At 42.2% G+C, this 21,075-nt stretch overlaps 1 protein-coding gene and 1 long non-coding RNA gene across 5 annotated transcripts in view; both read right to left on the reverse strand.

Moving 5' to 3' along the window:
• Positions 1-319: 319 nt before the first annotated feature.
• Positions 320-8,034, reverse strand: LOC135516258 (uncharacterized). The gene is made up of 2 exons (XR_010451914.1): positions 6,381-8,034; positions 320-3,916 (listed from the first exon to the last, which is right to left on the reverse strand). It is a non-coding gene; the product is annotated as an uncharacterized LOC135516258 (long non-coding RNA).
• Positions 8,035-21,075, reverse strand: part of LOC135516255 (GRB10-interacting GYF protein 1-like) — a 34,170-nt gene continuing 21,129 nt past the window's right edge. For 3 of the 4 annotated variants that reach the window (XM_064940410.1, XM_064940409.1, XM_064940408.1), the window contains 12 exons: positions 20,786-21,003; positions 19,908-20,017; positions 19,570-19,670; positions 19,352-19,425; positions 17,108-17,245; positions 16,672-16,869; positions 16,148-16,341; positions 15,652-15,818; positions 12,652-12,815; positions 10,923-10,970; positions 10,592-10,736; positions 8,035-10,312 (listed from right to left, as the gene is read on the reverse strand). In XM_064940410.1, the coding sequence (XP_064796482.1) occupies positions 10,245-10,312; positions 10,592-10,736; positions 10,923-10,970; positions 12,652-12,815; positions 15,652-15,818; positions 16,148-16,341; positions 16,672-16,869; positions 17,108-17,245; positions 19,352-19,425; positions 19,570-19,670; positions 19,908-20,017; positions 20,786-21,003 (1,625 nt within the window). In that variant the 3' untranslated portion in view covers positions 8,035-10,244. The remainder of the gene's footprint in view (positions 10,313-10,591; positions 10,737-10,922; positions 10,971-12,651; positions 12,816-15,651; positions 15,819-16,147; positions 16,342-16,671; positions 16,870-17,107; positions 17,246-19,351; positions 19,426-19,569; positions 19,671-19,907; positions 20,018-20,785; positions 21,004-21,075) is intronic. The other variant, XM_064940411.1, reaches the window with a different exon arrangement.

The following is a 21,075-nucleotide window of genomic DNA, read 5'->3' on the forward strand; positions in this document are numbered from 1 at the left end:
CCAACAGTTTCATCAAGAGGGATCAGCCAGTAAAGTCGGAACTTCCACCCAGTTGACTACATTAAAATAGTGGAACCCCTCAATGGCGCTGTCCATGCTAAAACTGCCTTTTGGCCACTCATTCTCTGAGTGACCGTTGTGAGTTACTGCCTTTCCAAGGTGTGTTGCCTAATGTGGATAAAAAAAATAGTCCGACCATCATATTGATGCTTACAAATAATGCTTATGCATGTTCCATTTCATACGTTTCTCTGAGCAAAAGGAATGACACAATTTATGGTAAGAATAGGGAAAAACAAAAATAACATTCTTAGTCATATCCATCAAAAGCATTTTATTTAATCACTTTTGGTTCTCTTCAAACAAACAAAAACCAAACTATTTACAATTCTTTAGGTTGTTATTTTTCTGAATGCATTTATGTTACTAAACTCATTCAAAAAGTTTAAGTGATGGAATTGAGCTGACTGGGTGAAACAAGGGAAAATATCTTTTGATAAATTGGTAAATTAATCATCTCCCCCAGGGGCATCACAATGCCAAAACATCAATCACTTTTGAACTTCAAGGATTAACAGAAAATCTGAAAAATGTCAACAGCTGGAGACTTGACAGACTAACATATGATAACCACCAGTCATTCAACAACAGACTAGAATAATTGGTGGCTACATTTGAAACACAACTCACTGCAAACCAGCATGCCACTGGCATCCTTATCTGACCGATGGAATTCAAATAATGACAATACCCTGCTCTCTCTGTCTTCACAAAGTACTTCAGTGACATTTTAGATATTCCCCAATCTGCACTAGCCAATACATCAACTGATCCAAACGGACTGAAGAGTGTATTCAAAACCAACCCAGCTAAAATGTAACTTTCTGAGAACCATATGTTTATTAGTTTGGTGGGAGGAGTCTGGTCGTGTTGATTTTGCATATGTCCTTCCCACAACTTTCTGGGAATGTTGCAGGATAGTTGCTTGGCTTTGGAACATTCTCAGCACTTTGTCAAATGTCATTACTTTTAACAATGTTTCCTAAAAGTTCCAACATGGTTACATTTAAGTTCAGTTTTGGTAATGTTTTAAGAACATTCTCCAACTGGTTTGAAATTGGGAATGTTCTCATAGTTCAGAGAACGTTAAACAATGTTCTTCTGTGGGAATTTCAGTACTTCAGCATAACATTTCCTCATGGTTCTATTTAAAGTTATTTTCTCATTGTTAACAACTTTAATGTTCAGAGAACGTTATTTCAAAAACATACATTCTGTTCTCAGCATCACCAAAACTCTTGTGAAGTGTGTTTGGGTGTGGTGGCCGCACCCACTAATTGGCCACACCTGAGCTTGAGGAGTGCTGTTTCCTTTTAAAAATGTGGTATGTTTGAATAGACTCAAAGGAACAGATTTGTATGTGTAAAAAAAACAATGGCACACTAGCTCCATCCTGATGGCACAGTAGACTAATTCCAGAAGATTATAGGTTCGAATCTCACAGATGCCATGTCACAATTTTTTAAATGTTTGCATCAATTTCCATGTGTCTGATCTGTGCTTGGAGTTTAAATAGTTAACCCCAAATAAGCTAGCGGTGTTCTTAAAACGTTCAGTTTCTTATTGAAACTTTCAGTGAAAGTTAAGAAAGTTATATTTTTTTTAAACTTCCAAGTACCTAGAATTTCCGTTCTCAGTGTTTAATAAAACCTCAGAGGGGAACTTCAAAGGAACCAGAGTAAAACGTTGTAAGAACCTCCCTGCAACCTAAAAATAAACATTCCCAGAACAGGCAAAGTTTTCACTGCTGTTCTCAGAACGTACATTTTTTTTCTTCTGTTTTACCAGTTAGGAAAGGTATGGCAACTTCCAAGGAACCAAATGTGCTCGCTGGGGAGAAAGCCAATGCTAACATATGGAAAAACCTGAACCACAGTCATATCCTACAACGGAAGATAATACTTGCTTGTCGGACCAACCAGAACTGATTCTAAATAGGAAAACACTTTCAAAAGAATTAATCCATTCAACCTAACTGACAGGGGAAGTATTGGGTTTCTCCATACGAAAAACAAACTAACAAGTTTCAGAACTGTTCCAAGCACCTTCAGTAGAAGAGAGACAAACCCATTATCAACTGTATAATGGAATACATATAGCAACAAGTATCATAGCCACTCAATCGGTTGAGTAAACCTTGAATCGTATACAGCCATTCAATACCATTAGCTACGGTAGACGCTTCTAATATACAGGGTCATAAGTCATTACAAATGGTCAGTAGTCAAATGTTTAGGGACAATTTAGGCTACTCCGAGAACGCCAAGAATAAATATATCCTCCATTTTAAGGTGTGGTAAGCACCAAGATAAAACAGTTGAACATCTTTCAAATCAAGTCTCATAATGTGAATCATTGTGTCACAATCCTTTCCGTCAAAACATTACTAGTGATGGGGTAAATAGTAATATGTAGTGGGGCTGTGTGTGTGTGTGTGTGTGTGTGTGTGTGTGTGTGAGAGAGAGGACAGATATTAAAAAAGTCCAATGCAGACATCTCAATATCAAATCATTTCTGGGAAACAGTTTAATTACCCTACTGTGATTTCATTTATTTAAAAATGGTCAAAAATAAACAAAAACAGCTTCTTAGCAAAGACCAATTTATCAAGCAAGAATTTAGCAAGGACTGTCTGGGAGTGGTCTGAGTGGGGAGGGAAACTAAACTAGCTGTTATTGGCAGAGAGGTTTGGAACGCTTTTTCTTATTGGTCTATGTCACCATGCAGGCAAAAACTCCATCCCACCAAAATAGGCAGTCTTTTCAAATAGCTCTTAAACTAAAAGAGCATTAACAGTTTTACAGTATTATTCAAACCTCAGTGTGGAAATATACTATATATAAAGTAGTTTGTTTTAGGTGCACTGGGCCTTTTAACATACCCTTCCAAGTCAGCTCAGCTCCACACTATACTCCAGACTTCTCATTCCTTACCCTACACCAACTACATGTATAGGCATTTAAAACTGGATATCTGAAAAGAAACACTCTTGCTTTCAAAAAAGGCATACCACCATCATCATCATTGTCGTAAGGGGTTTTCTACAGTTCTACTTTCATGCTAACGTGCGATAGATGCTGGACAGAAATAACGTAACATACAAGTCTTGTTAACCAACAAGACAGTCCTGTCCAGTAAGTAGAACAGACCTCCCCTTCAAATGCTATTGTCCTTATGTTCTCTTACTGTTTATTGAACATGTAGAGTTTGCCATACAAGGCAGATCTGTACAGTTAAGGCATGTTGAACAGAGAGAAAAGAAAAACAATAAGACGAAAACAAAATACTTTCACGTTATTTACATAGCAGTTTGAACTCAAGTGTGTAGTATTGAGCCTTTCCGCTTGTGTGTGTGTGTGTGTGTGTGTGTGTGTGTGTGCATGAATGTGTCATGCAGTGTTTCCCAAACTCAGTCCTGGGGACCCCCAAGGGGTGCACGTTTTTGTTTATGCTCTAGCACTACACAACTGATTTGAATAACCAGCGCTTGATAATTAGTTGATTATTTGAATCAGCTGTGTAGTGCACCCCTTGGGGCCTCCAGGACCGAGTTTGGGAAACACTGGTGTAATGACAGGCTCTATCAGTTGTGTGTGTGAATGTGGTTCTAGAAAAGAGCAAGTCTTTTTGAGAATGTGTGCTTGCAATTCTTGTACCAGAATCCAGCTGCGTGTACTGTACACATGAGTAAAGCTCTACGTTTGTGTGTAGTCCACTGTTCAAGTTCCTCTGCTGCTGTGGTTTCTGCTTGGCACTTTTACCACCAGGGGGCAGAGAGAAGAGGAAAATAAAGGTCTGAAGATACAGTACGCTCCATCTCCTTTCCAACAGAGGGCAGCTAGGAACAGTTAGAATCCTGTGGAAAGAGAGAAAGAAGATCTTCATTAGACAACACTGAAAACAGAACTGTGATAAGGACAACATAGCTACCAACAATATATAGTAGATTCACTAAGGAAGAAAACGTATAAACATTAAATAGTTAAGTGATAATGCCAGAGAAGCCGATGTTTGGAGGATATATTGGCACAGGTGTGCGTTGAGCGCCGGAAAACTGCTACCATATCCTCCAAACGGCTTCGAGGGGACTTGTATACAACGGGTAACCAACATCTTCAAATAGTGATCGACAAACAGTACCAATCAAAAGTTTGGACACCTACCGATTCTTTATTTTTACTATTTTCTACATTGTAGAATAATAGAAGACAAACTATGAAATACCACATATGGAATCATGTATTAACCAAAAGAAGTGTTCTTCAAAAGCAGCCACCCTTTGCCTTGACAGCTTTGCACACTCTTGGCATTAAACAACAGTCTTGAAGGAGTTCCCACATATGCTGAGCACTTGTTGGCTTCTTTTCCTTCACTCTGCGGTCTAACTCATCCCAAACCATCTCAATTGGGTTAGGTCAGGTGATTGTCGAGGCCAGGTCATCTGATGCAGCACCATCACTCTCCTTGGTCAACTAGTCCTTACACAACCTGAAGGTATGTTTTGGGTCATTGTCCTGTTGAAAAACAAATTATAGTCCCACTAAGCACAAAACAGATGGGATGGCGTATCGCTGCAGAATGCTGTGGTAGCCATGCTGGTTAAGTGTGCCTTGAAGTCTAAATAAATCACTGACATTGTCACCAGTAAAGCACCCCCACCTCCATGCTTCACAGTGGAAACCACAAATACAGAGGTCATCCGTTCACCTACTCTGCATCTCACAAAGACACGGCGGTTGGAAGCAAAAATCCCAAATTTGGACTCGGACCAAAGGACAGATTTCCACCGGTCTAATGTCCATTGCTTGTGTTTCTTGGCCCAAGCAAGTCTCTTCTTATTATTGGTGTCCTTTAGTAGTGGTTTCTTTGCAGCAATTTGACCATGAAGGCATGATTCACACAGTCTCCTCTGAACAGTTGATGTTGAGATGTGTCTGTTACTTGACATCTGGGAAGCATTTATTTGGACTGCAATTTCTGAGGCTGGTAACTTGAATGAACTTATCATCTTCAGCAGAGGTAACTCTGGGTCTTCCATACCTGTGGCAGTCCTCATGAGAGCCAGTTTCATCATAGCGCTTGATGGTTTTTGCAACTGCACTTGAAGAAACTTTCAAAGTTCTTTACATTTCTGGATTGATTGACCTTCATGTCTTAAAGTAATGATTGACTGTCATTTCTCTTTGCATATTTGAGCTGTTCTTGTCATAATATGGACTTGGTCTTTTACCAAATAGGGCTATCTTCTGCATACCAACACAACCGATTGGCTCAAACGCATTAAGGAAAGAAATTCCACAATGTACTTTTAAACAAGGCACACCTGTTATTTGAAATGCATTCCAGGTGACTACCTCATGAAGCTGGTTGAGAGAATGCCAAGAGTGTGCAAAGCTGTGATCAAGGCAAAGGGTGGCTATTTTGAAGAATCTCAAATATTAAATATATTTGGATTTGTTCAACACTTTTTTGGTTACTACATGTTTCCATATGTGTTATTTCATAGTTTTGTTGTCTTCACTATTCTACTGTGTAGAAAATAGTCAAAAGGAGTAGGTGTCAACTTCTGACTGGTACTGTATGTTTATGAAAAACATTATTTTGATAAATGTATTCATACTAGTTCATACTTCCACGAGATACAGTCCCGACACAGATCTAAGTTTGCTACCCAAGCTGGCTGGTCGTTCATTCTGTTAGGTTGCCAGAGATGCGACCCAGTCGTTAAGTCTTTTTGTTCTATATCTATGGACGCGACCCAGTCGTTTGTTCTAAATGTTCAATTGACATACTGGCTGGCAATGTTCTTATCCCTTGCTTGCTAGCCAGCCAACTACAGCTAATCGTTCAGGCACATCAAACAGTGCAGCCAGAATAACAGCAAAGTAGCTGTTTTCTAGTGACATTTGGATACATCTATAACAAATGAGCTAATGATGTCCATCACATCCCGACACATTCATTACTATGGGACAGCTGGAGAATGACTTTGAATATTGAAGCAATGTTGCAAATGTCGGAGAGACAAGACAGCAAGGTTTATTCAAATATCTGCTGTTGAAAACCAAATGCTCGTCTAAAAGAAATGGGAGATAATGTCTAGATGATTTTTATAGTGGAGATCAAGTTTATAAATTGCTAGGCTGGGCTGATGAGACAGTGGATTGCGCAGTCAGATGGAAAAGAGTAAATAGGCATTTTAACATCATAGATTTAGCCGGTGGTAACTTGTGGAATAGGCACCGGCTGGAATGCGGTTTTAACCAAATCAGCATTCAGTATTAGACCCACCCATTGTATAAATATAAATAGACCCTTACCTGTATGATGGTTCTCTTCTTGCAGTCACCTTGTAGTTGATCTCCAGGCAGTGGCTAGGTGGCAGAAGGCGGGGGGGGCATCTGGGCAGAAGGTCTGCCGATACATCCATTGTTTGTGTTGTCTCTCCCCTGCCTTCTCCATTGGTTGGCGATTGTTGTTCAAACACCCTGGGCTGGGCTCTGCAGCGGAGTCCATTTTGATGACAGACGATGATCACCAATCAGTCTTGGTAGTCCCTACAGTCCGCAGCTCCATCCACGTTAAGTCCTTTCTTTCGCCATTCCTGATGATAGACAGGGCCACTGGCAAAGTCAAGGGAACTTCCAGGTGGTTAATTTACCTCAGTATTATCAACAAAAAAAACATGTTTCCTTGAGGAACATTCACTCTGTTCCTCAATCTGTCTTGAATTTCTTTCATCTGTTTGTTTTTATATCAAGCCTTGTGGTTTTGTCCAAGTGATTTTCTAAAAAAAAGGTAATACAAAAATATGGTTATATACAGGAGGAGGAAGGTGTGTTCCTAAGTCTTTTGTTTCGGTTTGAATCTCGTTTTCAGTGAGACGGTACTAACTAAAAAAGTTACATTTTCCAACCCTCCCTTTGTACTATTTCTGTGCTCCCGTCCCAAATGTAATGGAACCTCACAGTTAGAAAGTGCATAGTGAGTGTCAGGGCAGGGTGTGAGTGTCGAGGGGTGTCCCCCAGGGATCAGTACTGGTACCCTTTCATTTCCCCTCATTGCAGGGTTAATACACTCCCACTGCACACCCTGAGCCCCCTTAAAAAAGTATAATGATAAAAAGTAAGATATGCTGCTGACACAGTCCAATCAAATGCAATGGTAGATTTGAGGTCAACATCATGTATGTACAGTTTTACAAAATCTTCAAATTTCCTTTATTCTCATCCACCCATCAAAGATTTGTCCATCTGTCTCTTTTACGTTGGTGGATAAAAAATAAAACTCCACAATTTCACTCCAGGGCATTTTTTCTCTCCTATTAAAGCGATGATATTGTTGTTTCCTTTATTCGTGGTCGAAGTACCAAAAACACCTCTGCGGTGCTTTTTGTTTAAGCTTTATACTTCTTTCAGTACTTGTCTAGTTAAGATCGGCAGTTCAACAACAAAAAAGTAACTAAATGAAACCGGAAGACACACTAATAATGAACTCCCCCAAAACCAGAAAAAAACAGACTAACTTTGTTGTTGAATTCTTTCTCCTGCGCTCCTTGAGGATCAGTCAATTCCAAAGAGCCATGCCCACTAAATGGTCAAAGGGCAAGGATCTTGTCTGTCACATTGTGATGTCCCTCCTCCTCCCGCCAAAAACAATGTACACCAATGAACGTCCATATTGCAGAAGCACACTCGCAAAACCCCACCTCTACACAAAAAAACTGCACCCACAGAAATCTGTGTTTTGTAAACAACCAAAAATCCAGTAAGGAATAGAAAATAGTCTATTTTATTTCTCATAAGTAATATTGTTTTTGTAAGAACAGGATTGCAGAGGCAGTGGGATCAACTGTAGCCATCCAGAGTTCTTCCTCGGAGTAAAAAAGAAAAGGTGAAAGACCTCTTCAATCTGAGTTTTTTTGTTGTTGTTGTTGAAATTATATCCGGTATCATCACATTGTCTTTTTTTTTTTTTTTTTTTTTTTGGGGGGGGAATACATTCAAAGTTTTCTTAAGAAAGAAATAACAAAACGCACTTCACATGGCGGTAATGAAACAAAAACAAATTAAGAAGAAAAAAAAGCAGCCCCAAGTGCTTATCATAATCTTAGTCCAAATCTTTTTTTTTTCTTTGTATATATATATATTCATATATAAATGTTCATTTATATTCAGAAAAAAAGTCACCACCATCATTATCAATAGCAACAACCATAAGTAACACGAATATGCTAACATGTTGTGCACCGTCCTGTACACAGACAGTTTGATGACAATTGTTTTGAGCAGAATCTGAAACTCAACACCTTTCACACGCAAGTTAAAGAAAGCCGACAAGGCAACGTGATCACGTCCCAGGAAAACTAAACCGGACTAACCTTACAAAGAAGAAGAGTCATCTTCATCCCCAGGCTATACTAGAAATATTAGGATACATGACTGACATGCACATTGACTGTGCAGAGCGCTTAAGAGAATCTTTATTTTGGATGTAAATGGAATGTTATACAAGGTTTACAGACCCTTCTTTTTGCCCTTCTTTTCACTTGGTGTTGAAAAATGTACCCCGGCAGGGATTGACTTCTCGAGCCGGGAGTTCCGGGGCATCCAAAAAACATGAAAAGGCTCCAAAAACATCCTTTTACAAACAGAAAAGCTCTCACGTTTTTCATGTTTTGGGATGTCCTGGAACTTCAGAATGAGGCCCAGGAAGTCGATCGCTTCTGGGTAAGTTTCTCAAAACCAAATGAAATTGCAAAAAAAAAAATATATGTCGTCTGGACCCTTTCTAATAACATGCCATTTACATGAAAAATAAAGATTAGGTCCCTAACAATAGTTTAATTCTCCTTTAACTTAACATCACAGTACACTCAAAAGTAGTTCATGTCTCAATGGTCATTGAACATTCCCTCCCATTCACCCTTTCAGAGTTCTAAGGCAAAAATGTGCATGCATATATATACACACACACACACACACAGATATAAGTACCTGTAGGGATCACTTCTTTCCTATGATTAGTAAAGACACAGGCGTACACACACACACACACACATACACTAAAGATCCTTACCACTGTCTGTTTGAAACCTCACAGAGGCTCAGAGACTGTGGCTGAGAGAAGACCACAGGGGAGGGGTATAGCCCATACTCCAAAATCACACAGAATTTTTTTTTACAAAAAATAACAAGTGGTGGTCAACAACATAAAGCCATAATCCTCCTCTACAAATGTATGTGTTTCCACTACGTCTATCTGGAGATGACGAGCTGGTGAGAGGAAGGATGTGTTGTGGGATTGCCCTCTCACTCTCGGTCTCACACACAAGTATTCAAAGAAAGTCCCTCTGTACAAGAGGACAGACGTTCTACTCATGAAAGAAAAAGAAAAAATGTATCTAATTTGAACCAAATGACGTACATCTTGGTAAGCAATGGAAAAAATATATACATTGTGCAGACTAGTATGTTTCTGATACACAGCAGCCCTCACACACACACACACAAAATATTAATCTCTATACCTAACCTCATTTGTTTTTTTATTTTATCTTTCTTTTTTAACACAAGTGCAAATCTTCAAGTTTTCTTTGTATCCATTTTTTTGTAAAGCTTTACTTTTTATATAAATGTATTGTCTTAAAAAAACAAAAAAACAACAGTGTTTGTCTTTAAAGAAAAGATTGTTTTTTCTGATAAGGTTTCAAAATAAAGGTCCCCTCTACCTTTGAGTTCCCCCTCCCAGTGAGCCTATCCCACCAACCATTCACCTCACCCTTCCAGTTCAGATTTTCACTTGTATACATACGGCATTGCGTGTAGATTCACACACACACACACACACACACACACCGATTCTGTATTCATAAAAAAAATGATTCAAACTTAATAATAAAGTGCATTAGTTCAGTTTAAGGTGCTTAGTCTTACAAGTGCCAAGGGATACCCATCACACCCCCTTTCACCTCATCCACCCACTCAAGTGAACGATTTAGGAAGAGGAGCCCTACTCTTTTTTGTTGTTGGGGGGGGGTCAGTGAAACAATCCTCTCCTTCCTGTCCCCATACGAGCCCCCCCCCCCCCCATCCCCTAGCAGTGCACATTCGTCATCAGGTTTGTCTGATTAGTAGACAGAAGGCCTCGGGTAGTAGCTATTGCCGCTGCTGATCAGATCTGGATCAGTAATCCTCCACCATCTCCATCTCATTTAGGCTCAGACGCTCGCCCGCGTTGTGGAACGAGTAGCCTGGAGAGGAGGGGGAGAACGAAAGAAAGAAATGGGGGAGAGAAAGAGAAAAGGAGGCGGCACAGGTGGATGCGGGAGGAGAGCAATTTAGAGAAGGCAGCGAGCAACTCAATCAGTTATGACCCAGATCTATGAGCAGCCGAAGAGAACATCCACCAGGCAGGTTTGCAGATTTCTCCAGAGCTGGGTGGTGACAGATCATACTGCGGTGATACATTGTGAAGTGATACAACTTGTTACAAACGTAAGTGTGAATGAGTTGAGGAGGACATGTCTTACCTAGGATGCTGGGGTCAGACTGCAGCATCACGGGCTGTTTCTTCTTCTTCATGCCCCCCTGGGCATCGTACATCCCTCCCTTAGCCATGTGGGCCGCCTGGAACATAGACTGCAGTGCGCTGGGGTTCACGCCCCGCATGGAGTCCTGGAGAAGAGGAATCCAATGAGGTACAGAGTGTAAAGACACACTGGGAGTCTTTCCTTGATTCCTTACATCCTCTCTCCTTGTTCCCACCTCTTCTCTGAGAAACAGGTGAGAGGACGTGAGGAATCAAGGACATGTTTTAGATTTGTCTCCACTGTGCCCAGTCGTAGCAGAGAAAGGTCTTACCTGCAGAGGGAAGTTGTTCATGGTCAGCCCTGCTACTTCCTTTGATAGCTAAGTGGAGACAGGACGGTAGGAGATCAAAATGAATAAAATATGCTATGCACTGAGACAGGGCAGGGCACATACAGACGTCATCACTAGAGGTCGACCGATTAATCGTCATGGAGGGCGGCAGGTTAGCCTAGAGGTTAGAGCGACTAGTAACCGAAAGGTTGCAAGTTCGAATCCCCGAGGTACAAATCTGTCGTTCTGCTCCTGAACAGGCAGTTAACCCACTGTTCCTAGGCCGTCATTGAAAATAAGAATTTGTTCTTAACTGACTTGCCTAGTACAATAAAAGGTAAAATATATATATATATTTTTTTTAAATGGCCGATTTCAAGTTTTCATAACAATCGGTAGTCAGCCTTTTTGGACGGCGATTATGGACGGTTACATTGCAATCCACGAGGAGACTGCGTGGCAGGCTGACCACCTGTTAAGCGAGTGCAGCATCAAAAGGACCTTGTGGCTGCAAGGCGCCTAGGTAAGTTGCTAGCTAGCATTAAACTTCTCATAAAAAGCAATCAATCATCAACCATGTGTAGTTAACTAGCTTGTCCTGCGTTGCATATAATCAAAGAGGTGCCTGTCAATTTATCATCGAATCACAGCCTACTTCAACTACACCAAACAGGTGATGATTTAACAAAAGCACAATCGTTGCACAAATGTACCTAACCATAAACATCAATGTCTTTCTTAAAATCAATACACAGAAGTATATTTTTTTATACCTGCATATTTAGTTAAAAGAAAGGCATGTTAGCAGGCAATATTAACTAGGGAAATTGTGTCACTTCTCTTGCATGAGTCAGGGTATATGCAGCAGTTTGGGCCGCCTGGCTCGTTGCGAACTGTGTGAAGACCATTTCTTCTTAACAAAGACCGTAATTAATTTGCCAGAATTTGACATAACATTGAAGGTTGTGCAATGTAACAGCAATATTTGGACTTAGGGTTGCTACCCGTTCGATAAAATACGGAACGGTTCGGTATTTCACTGAAAGAATAAACATTTTGTTTTCAAAATTATAGTTTCCGGGTTTGGCCATATTAAGGACCAAAGGCTCATATTTCTGTGTGTTTATTATAATTAAGTCTATGATTTGATATCTGACTGAGTGGTGGTAGGCAGCAGCAGGCTCATAAGCATTCATTCAAAAAGCACTTTACTTCGTTTGCCAGCAGCTCTTAGCAATGCTTGAAGCACTGTTTATCAGCGCCGTTTATAACTCCCGAGATTAGTCTGGCAATACTAAAGTTCCTATAAGAACATCCAGTAGTCAAAGGTATATGAAATACAAATGGTAAAGAGAGAAATATTTGACGCGTCATAATTCATATTATTATTTATTCGGGACTAAATTTATTTTATTTCATTTATGCATTATATTAAGTTAAAATAAGTGTTCATTGTTCATTCAGTATTGTTGTAATTGTCATTATTACAATATATATATATATTTATATAAAAAATAATAATAAAAAATGTAATAAAAAAAAGAAAGAAGACAATTCGGCCAATTAATCGGTATCGGCTTTCTTTGGTCCTCCAATAAATCGGTATCGGTGTTGAAAAACCATAATCAGTCGACCTCTAGTCATCACACACACTAATATACTTGAACCGCGGACACACTTCCATCATCATACCACTTCATCAGAGGCAGACAGACATACAACCACACACCTGCTCCTGCTGCCTCTTCTGGTTCTGTTTCTGTTTGGCACGGCGCTCCAGGAACTGCTTGGCGAACTCTTTGGCTTCCATGGTGTCTCCCAGGTAGGAGCAGATAAAGTCCAACACCTCGTAGGGAGACTCTACCTCCTTCAGGTACGCCACGATGGTGGACACTATAGACACACACACACACACACACACGATTGACACAGATTAGAACAGATGAGAGAGAGAGAAAAGTAGGTAACACTTCACGGTTATAACCATGACACAATATGACATAACTTGTCATAATATGGTCACAACACTCATGACCCATATATTTCCACCTGTTGTGACATATTGCATTATTTTAGGGCTGGTTATGACACCTTCATAGTGTCAAAACCCACATTCATTCTAATTAGTTTTCCACCTGCCAAGAAGTTTCCTTTCATTTGAAAGTTAATTTCTTAAATCCTTTGTTGTTGTAATGAATTATTTAGTCACGTTTTTGTTCTCCATCATATTTTAAATGACCTGTCGAAAACAAAACTTTACGACAGTCAAGAAGCATTGTGACCATCGTGTCTGTTACCTTGGACAAAGAAAAGACACTTTACGACACTGTCAAGAAGCATTGTGACCATCATGTGTCTGTTACCTTGGACAAAGAAAAGACACTTTACGACACTGTCAAGAAGCATTGTGACCATCCTGTGTCTGTTACCTTGGACAAAGAAAAGACACTTTACGACACTGTCAAGAAGCATTGTGACCATCGTGTCTGTTACCTTGGACAAAGAAAAGACACTTTACGACAGTCAATAAGCATTGTGACCATCGTGTCTGTTACCTTGGACAAAGAAAAGACACTTTATGACACTGTCAAGAAGCATTGTGACCATCCTGTGTCTGTTACCTTGGACAAAGAAAAGACACTTTATGACACTGTCAAGAAGCATTGTGACCATCATGTGTCTGTTACCTTGGACAAAGAAAAGACACTTTATGACACTGTCAAGAAGCATTGTGACCATCCTGTGTCTGTTACCTTGGACAAAGAAAAGACACTTTATGACACTGTCAAGAAGCATTGTGACCATCACAACCATGTAACCCAGAGAGGCCTATCACGGACAGGCCCTTATATCAGTCATCAGTCAAACAGAGTCTTGTCCTGCTCCTGAAACTCGCTCCTGCATTCATCCCAGTCATCAGCAACAGAGCACTGGGGTGGGTGCATGTCTGACATCAACGTGTCCGCAATTACAATGATCATTTAATGTGGTGAATTTGTATTTATTTTTTATATATAAACAAACATACTGTTGACATGTCGGCAATGGTGTGATGGAATGTTTTGCCTTGTTTGGTAGGCATTGACACTTAAGTCCGTGTCATAACCAGCCATAAAATAACCAATGTGGTAGGTATTGACATTTATGTAGGTGTCATAACCAGCCATAAAATAACCAGTGTTTTAGGTAATGACATTTATGTAGGTGTCATAACCAGCCATAAAATAACCAGTGTGGTAGGTATTGACATTTATGTAGGTGTCATAACCAGCCATAAAATAACCAATGTGGTAGGTATTGACATTTATGTAGGTGTCATAACCAGCCATAAAATAACCAGTGTGGTAGGTAATGACATTTATGTAGGTGTCATAACCAGCCATAAAATAACCAGTGTGGTAGGTAATGACATTTATGTAGGTGTCATAACCAGCCATAAAATAACCAGTGTGGTAGGTAATGACATGTATGTAGGTGTCATAACCAGCCATAAAATCACTAGCGTGGAAGGTATTGACATTTATGTAGGTGTCATAACCAGCCATAAAATAACCAATGTGGTAGGTATTGACATTTATGTAGGTGTCATAACCAGCCATAAAATAACTACAGGTCTAAATATATGTGCCATGGCAGTGTTATAACAGGTTATGACAACTGTTTTGACATGGTTATGACAATCATAATGTGTTATGACACTGGGTGTCAAGTAAAGTGTTCTCAAAATGTATTATGGACAAAAGGAAAAAGTCATGTAGATAAGAGTTCGGGGGATTTAGAGAGTGAGGGAGAGGTGAGGTGAAAGCATAGACAGCAGGGTTGCGAGTGTTTCCATCCAGCGAAGAGGACGACCGTTCGGGTTAGGAGGTGACGGTCTCAGGGAAAAGGAGGGGAACGGTGGAAGAGTTCCAAGTCCAGAGGAGAGGAGGAGTTGTGACATCATAGGACGAGCTAAGGAGTTACAGGTGTGTTTCACCGTCCCTTGGGAGGAGGAGTTGTGACATCATAGGACGAGCTAAGGAGTTACAGAAGGTGTGTTTCACCGTCCCTTGGGAGGAGTTGTGACATCATAGGACAAGCTAAGGAGTTACAGAAGGTGTGTTTTACCGTCCAGTTGGGAGGAGGAGTTGTGACATCATAGGACGAGCTAAGGAGTTACAGAAGGTGTGTTTTACCGTCCCGTTGGGAGGAGGAGTTGTGACATCATAGGACGAGCTAAGGAGTTACAGAAGGTGTGTTTTACCGTCCCGTTGGGAGGAGGAGTTGTGACATCATAGGACGAGCTAAGGAGTTACAGAAGGTGTGTTTTACCGTCCCGTTGGGAGGAGGAGTTGTGACATCATAGGACAAGCTAAGGAGTTACAGAAGGTGTGTTTTACCGTCCCTTGGGAGGAGTTGTGACATCATAGGACGAGCTAAGGAGTTACAGAAGGTGTGTTTCACCGTCCCGTTGGGAGGAGGAGTTGTGACATCATAGGACGAGCTAAAGAGTTACAGAAGGTGTGTTTTACCGTCCCGTTGGGAGGAGGAGTTGTGACATCATAGGAAGAGCTTAGGAGTTACAGAAGGTGCGTTTGACCGTCCCGTTGGGAGGAGGAGTTGTAGGCTTGGGTGTTAGGAGGTGAAGGGAGTGACGGAGGGAGGTAACTGTCTCTTAACGTCCAGTGCATGTGTTGTTGAGGGTTAGGTGGTGGTGGGGGGAGTAACAGAAAGAGGTCAAGGTTCTTACCGTCCAGTGGGGAGGAGGTGTTGTTGGCTTGGGTGTTGAGGGCATGCAGCATCTGTTCACACCAGGTGGTGAACCCGTCCTGAGGCGTCTTGATGCCCTGCAGCAGCTTCAGCAGCTTGTCCTCCTCATCCGTACGCTGCTTCCTACGACTTAACATATACTGCTCACTACAGGGAGGGAGAGGGTGGGGTTGGGGGGTGTGGGTTAAATACACACGCAAACATACCGACAGTCACATAAACCATTTACTGCTCACAAGGACAGAGAGAGGGGGTATTTAAATACACACGGCACCCAAGGAGAGACATTAAAGCGCACACAAAAACTCAGTGAGCGTTTGAATATAGATTGAGTTGGAGAAAGTCCGGGGGGACGACAACAAGGGAGCAAATAGGACAGACAGGGAGAGAGAAAGAGGGAGAGACCGAGAGTGAGACCAAGGCTTTCGGGTGCATGTATAGCGAGAGCTCTACTGAGAGGTGTTGTTCTCATCTACCTGAGTGAGGGGCTGCTGCGGCTGTTCTTCAGACCCTGCATGCTGCCACCTCTGGACTGGTTCTTCACCGCCTCCTCCCACAGACCCATGGCCCCTCCGCCTCCAGCCTTACCCTCCATCCCCCCTCCGCCTCCCCACAGGCCCCCTGGGACAGCACCTCCGTCCCCCCACTGACCCATGGACATGCCTTGATGCTGAGGAGAGAGAGGAGATGGAACAATAATATTAGACCAGAGTGGACAGAAAGCATCCAATGTCATACTAATGCATTGTACCGTGCCTACAAGCATTTCCACAGCCTCTCATTGTGAGTGCTGTATGTGGGAGTGTCAGCACTCGGTCTCATTCTTCCCATTCTTTGGATGACATGTTTGTGCTTGCACAGTCTGTGGCTTCCTATTCGAGTTGGTCTTTCTCAAGCCGAGTGAATCCCAGAAATTCTGAAGAACACTGTACACGTGTGCACATATGCTATTGTACTACTTTGCAGTCTTATCTGTGTGTGTGTTTTAGTAACTACTCACGCGTTCCCTCTGTTGCTGCTGGGCTCTCTGCTGCTGTTTGAGAAGCCTCTCGGCTTCCTGCATGTCCAGCAGACTGAGGCCCTTGGCCCCTGGCTTGTTGAGGCCCCCAGTGCCCCAGCCAGACCCCACCCCGGAGCCTGAGCCCTGCTGAGGGGCCTGCTGGAGCAGCTTCATGATCAGCTCCTGCTGCTGGCGACACTGGAGGGGAGGGGAGAAACACACACACACACACACACACACACAGTGTGAGGGTACTTTATGTACAAGATAGGATGGAAATCCAAAGATACATAGACATGCATTATACCCCCCCCCCCACACACACACTATCAAGAAAAATACAATTAAAATAAATAAAAATGTCAACGTACTCAACACCCTCTGAAACAGTTCAGGTAAAATCTTCCGATTTCATCAGCTCTAACATTGCACTCACCTGTTTGCGTCTGAAGATCTCCTCCTCCTCCCTCCTCTTCTGCTCCTCCTGCTGCCTCCTTTTCTCCTCTCTCCTCTTGCGCTGCTCCTCCTCTTCGCGCTTTGTCCTGAGTTCAGCCTCCCTCCTATCCTGCTGGAGCTGCCATAGGGGTCAGAGGTCAGGGGTCAATGTGGAAGACCACTAGGTCAATACAGACTGAGCTATTTCAACACATTTTTGCTTGTTAGGTTTTTCCATCAAAAAATGTTTTATAAAAAGGGCCAGAATATACAGTGCAATCGGAAAGTATTCAGACCCCTTGACTTTTCCACATTCTGATACGTTACAGCCTTATTCTAAAATTGATTAAATCGTTTTTTTTTTCTCCTCATCAATCCACACACACGATACCCCATAATGACAAAGTAAAAACAAGTTTTAATTTACAAATAAATTAAAACATATCACATTTACATAAGTACTCAGTACTTCATTGAAGCACCTTTGGCAGTGATTACGGCCTTGAGTCTTATTGGGTACGACGCTGCAACCCTGGCCCGCCTGTATTTGGGGAAATTCTCCCATTTTTCTCTGCAGATCCTCTCAAGATCAGTCAAGTCAGATGAGGAGGGTTACTGCACAGCTATTTTCAGGTCTCTCCAGAGATGTTAGATCAGGTTCAAGTCCAGGCTCTGGCTGAGCCACTAAAGGACATTCAGATACTTGTCCCGAAGCCACTCCTGTGTGTCTTGGCATTGTGCTTACAGTTGTTGTCCTGTTGGAAGGTGAACCCTCGTCCCAGTTGGAGGTCCTGAGGGCTCTGGAGCAGGTTTTCATCAAGGATCTCTGTACTTTGCTCCGTTCATCCTTCCCTTAATCCTGACTAGTCTCCCAGTCCCTGCCGCTGAAAAACATCCCCACAGCATGATACTGCCACCACCATGCTTCATCATAAGGATGGTGCCAGGTTTCCTCTAGACGTGACACTTGGCATTCAGGCTAAAGAGTTCAATCTTGGTTTCATCAGACCAGAGAATCTTGTTTCTCATGGTCTGAGAGTCCTTTAGGTGCCTATTGGCAAACTCCAAGCGGGCTGTCATGTGCCTTTTACTGAGGAGTGGATTCCGTCTGGCCACTCTACCATAAAGGCCTGATGGGTGGTTGATGGCTGGCTCGCTAGCTAACGTTACGTGTATGATCTGTGTAGTAATATTATTTTAATCAGAAATCCATTTATCGCTAGTTATAGCCTAATTTTAGCTTGCTAACATTGAACCTAGTTGGTTAGCTTTAGTTACCTGCAGATTCATACTGCAGCGAGGACAATGTTTGTATTGGTAGTAGTATGAGTTGGGATTATGCCGGTTCATTGTTTAGCTCGCTACGTGTCTAAACAAAGACTCCACTTCGACAGATGATTACATTACTCATCAAGTTACCCAGGTGTGATTGCAGCCATCTATTGTATTTTATGAACATCACATATGACCCATCAACTTATCTAGATGTTGTTTTGGGGTGGTTATAGCATTTCTTTCACATGACCCATCAATTTAGACAATTGAGTGTGGGATGGCGTCATGTAATAATTGTTTATACAAATCATTTTTATCTGGACACTGTTTTTGATATTGCGACAATGTAAGTAACCATTTCACTGTAGCGTTTACACCTTCTGTATCCTGTACATGTGACAAATGAACTTAGACTTGATTTGATATAGTGTGTGTTTACCAAAAACGGTATGTGAACAACATGACTTGCACCAAAGTCAAATTAGAATATAGGCCAAGGATTAGATAGCCAGGTGAAAATGTACTACTTTTTATTTTTATTTTTAACAGTTTTAGTCTTGATATCTTTGGCTGTTAACTACACTACTCCCTCTGTTTAGCACATGGCCTCACATGGGAATCCTTAAAGAGATGGGTGGGGCTAAGGCTTTAGAGGGTGTAAACGATGCTGAATGAGTGTAGACAAATTACAGCTCTCCAGTAGGTGTACCAAAATAATCAAGGGCCATTCTCTCAAAAGTGGGGTTACAAGTTGATCAACTTTCAAAGCAGAATTACTTTCCCCATTGTTCCTCAACTGCAGTGGATGATATACCATTTTCTAGCGGTCTCTTTTATCCAATATGAAAAACACAATTTCAAATGTTGCTACATAAAACCGAATCCAGGCGGTCAGTCACATAAATTTATGTGGAAATCTACAACGGTATGTTACTAGGTTCCCACAGCCAGAGGGTGTGCCAGCACTCACCTTCTGAAGCTGTTCGAGTGTTGGACCCTGAGTTGAAGAATTCATTGTTAAGTCCCATAAACTGGCTTCACCGCCTGCATGGACAGAAGAGAGAGAGGGGAGGGGGGTAAGAGAGTGTTGGAAAGTCATCCCACTCTATACTGTGGCAGTGAGCAAAAAATTCACAAGCACTGACATTGATTGATGAATGTATACGTATGCACACAGCGTCTGTGTACCTGATTGCTGTGAAGCTGAGGTATGCATGTCCCACATGGACCCTGTATCTGGCACTGACATCGACCTGTTCACAGAAGGCATCATACCCTGTTCTCCACACCTAGGACAAAAAAGCGAGAGACTTGTAAAACATGGAAGCTGCAAGGGAAATGCTTACCAAACGGGTTAGAACCGGGAACCGGAAAAGACTGACATTTTTTGAGGAACAGAATCAGAACAGGGAACGAAAGTGATCTGTACTGTTCCAGAACAGAACCGTTATTTTAAAAGAATGGGAACAGATTAATAAATTCCATTTTCCACAAAACTTAATGTGTCATTTTCCCCTATGACGTACCTGTTGATGAGCTGGAATAGCTGCTGCTGCTGCTGGAGCTGCTGATAGAGAGCGGCTGCTGCCAAGTCCTGCTGCTGCTGCTTCTTCAGACGGTCCTGATCCATGTTACCCTGAGAGGAACACACAGGATAAATACAGGAACAGTCACACACACAGAAGATACATACAGGCTACATGCACAGCTTAATGTCCACACACACACAAATCTCATAAAGCACAGCAAGAACAAACCCCAAAATTCTCAGCCTTCAACATCTATGCTGCAGTAGTCTATGTGCCGGGGGGGGTTAGTCTTGGGGGGTAAGTCTGTTATATCTGGTGTAATTCTCCTGTCTTATCTGGTGTCCTATGTGAATTTAAGTATGCTGCCCCTAAGAGGACCTGAGCCCTAGGACCATGCCTCCGGACTACCTGGCCTGATGACTCCTGGCTGCCCACAGTCCTCCTCGGTCGTGCTGCTGCTCCAGTTAACTGTTCTGCCTGCTGCTATGGAACCCTGACCTGTTTACCGGACTTTCTACCTTGTCCCGGACCTGCTGCTTTGCTTGCTGTTTGGGGTTTTAGGCTGGGTATCTGTATAAGCACTTTGTGACATCTTGCTGATGTAAAAAGGGCTTTATGAATCAACTTCCATTGTACAAATACAACAATAGATTACTACACTATAAATAAGTAGATGCTATAGCATTGAGCACTACTCTCGACAGTAGTCGTAGAACAAAAATCCCGCGGAATACAATACAATAAATCTGGACTCCTCTACATTCCACACAACCCCACGCCATCAACACAGAATACTACTACTTTTGTTTTCCCCTCCAGCAAACTCCACATACCCCCCCCCCCACCCCCCCCCCACCCACCCCATTCTCACTCACAGCAGGACCCCGGGGTGGCAGCGGCTGAGGGCGCGGTGGTGGAGGTCTCACCAGCAGGGGCGGTGGGGAGGGCCCGGGGGCGAAAGGCACGCGCCCCCACATCTTGATGACATCGCCCAGCGGCTGGAAGCCCTCGTCGCAGCCCCTCTTCACCAGCAGAGACATGGAGAAGTAGCCCGCCTGGAACCACTCATACATCTCCAGGGTGGTGAACGGACCTATTGGGGTGGGGGTGGGTAGAGGGAGAGTAGTGGCACAAAAATTAAGGTATAGGAGAAAAGAGGCCGAGA

This window comes from Oncorhynchus masou, chromosome 27, assembly GCF_036934945.1.
Source record: "Oncorhynchus masou masou isolate Uvic2021 chromosome 27, UVic_Omas_1.1, whole genome shotgun sequence".
NCBI lineage: Eukaryota > Metazoa > Chordata > Actinopteri > Salmoniformes > Salmonidae > Oncorhynchus > Oncorhynchus masou.